This window comes from Melanostigma gelatinosum (assembly GCF_949748355.1).
Source record: "Melanostigma gelatinosum genome assembly, chromosome: 10".
Lineage (NCBI taxonomy): Eukaryota > Metazoa > Chordata > Actinopteri > Perciformes > Zoarcidae > Melanostigma > Melanostigma gelatinosum.
In genome coordinates, this window is record NC_136643.1 from 14470675 (window position 1) to 14472418 (window position 1744).

Below are 1744 nucleotides of genomic sequence, written 5' to 3' on the forward strand. Positions count from 1 at the left end.
CGTTATATAGTTTGATAAATTAATTTCAAACAGCGTGTCTATTTGTCTTCCCATATTCTCCGTCGGTGACACATCTTTTACTTCTTTGTAGTTTTCATGCTCAACCAGCAGAGAGCGACATTTAACCATAGACTTTGTGCATTTAACCAACGTCACTTTAAAGTCCCCATTTCTGATTTTGCTTTGTTCATTTAGCTGCTATCTGCCAGCATCTCAGCTGCACTCAAATCCACTAGAGCCCATCGAAAAAACACTATATGTAGTAGACCAGGGGTGCCCACACTTTTTCGGCTTGAGAGCTACTTTTAAAATGACCAAGTCAAAATGATCTACCTACATTAAAAATGCTGAATATCTATATATATATATATATATATATATATATATATATATATATATATATATATATATATATATATATATATATATATATATATATATATATATTTATTTTTTTTGGTCATTAACTTACTCTGATGACTTGTGACCCGTGTGTTAGAAAATCATGTGGCAAATCGCGATCGACATATTGGGCACCCCTGGTTTAAGTGGTTTGTCAACTTTTATCATTTCATAAAGAGGTCATTCTTTACCTTCAGGTTATTTTATAAGTAGTAAATCTATTGTCTCTGCTGTCGGAATGTGGAGGTCCAGTTTGGTGGATAACTCACTCTGTCTGTGTACCTTATCAATTACTTTTTACAATCACTTCAGTAGTTTACTCATTTAATATTATCACCATCCAGATGAAGAAAGTTGCTATACAATAGAGCGAGGAGTCACTTGGTAGCAGTAGTCAGTCCCCTTAGCTCCCCAACCTCCTGCACCCCAACATCTGCTGCCATCAACCCCGGCTCCTGTGCCTCCGTCTCCAGCCACAGCAGCCTGGCATCAGGGTCTTCATCAGAGAACTGGAGCAGAGACCCTGAGCTCCGCAACACCGACAAACACTGCTTCAGCACCTGATTGGCCTTCCATTTCCCTTCCTTAGACCTCAACAAGGCATCTGTGGTGCCCTTATCAACTATAAGGTCCACACTGCTACAACCGTAGTGCTCGTGGAGCTGTGTGCAGTCCAGCTCTACGAACTCAAGCTGAGAGGAAAGATTGTGAGCTTGAATGGCTTTGGTTTGGACGTGTTCATGCATTAGTCGCACAGCTATGGGGGAAATGTCTGCACAAGTGACCCGGACCGGGAGAGGAGAGCGTCTGTAAATACAGGGCCCGAAAGCAGAAGTGCCACAGCCCATAGCCAGGACTTGGAGCAAACCGTCTGGGTGGGGCTTGGTCTGCAATAGGGGCATAATGAAGTCCCGGACAGCATCGAAGCCAAAGAACCACTCAAAGTGTTTGAAGGTGTTTGTGCTGCTGCTGCTCTCAGTGTAGAAGCGGTCCCAAGTTGCTTTCTTATCCATGTTTTCAATCAGTTCAGCTAGGCAGAAACACAGATGGGATTATGTCACGAGTTAGTGAGTGAACATTAGCAGTAAAACACATACAACTTGCCTTAATGCCTCCATCCTTCTGTCATATTTGGAGGGACTTTATGCTGAAGTAAATTTAAAATCCATCAATTTAATGTGTCAAATGTCTTTTCTTTTAATATATGATTTAAGACCTTTTCTTGGGTCCTTAGAAGCCACTAAGCTCGGCATGAAGACGATCTACCAAGCTGACAAACTCAAATGACTCACATTGCTCATTAAAATAAAAAAGCAACATACACTCAACAGTCCTGCATTGA

At 41.3% G+C, this 1744-nt stretch overlaps 1 protein-coding gene across 1 annotated transcript; it reads right to left on the reverse strand.

Moving 5' to 3' along the window:
• Positions 1-779: 779 nt before the first annotated feature.
• LOC306783021 (citrate synthase-lysine N-methyltransferase CSKMT, mitochondrial-like) lies at positions 780-1415 on the reverse strand (the record flags this gene model as incomplete). The annotated part of the gene is made up of 1 exon (XM_079276551.1): positions 780-1415. The coding sequence occupies one exon, from the start codon at positions 1413-1415 to the stop codon at positions 780-782; it is 636 nt and encodes a 211-aa protein (XP_079132677.1).
• Between the last annotated feature and the right edge of the window lie 329 nt (positions 1416-1744).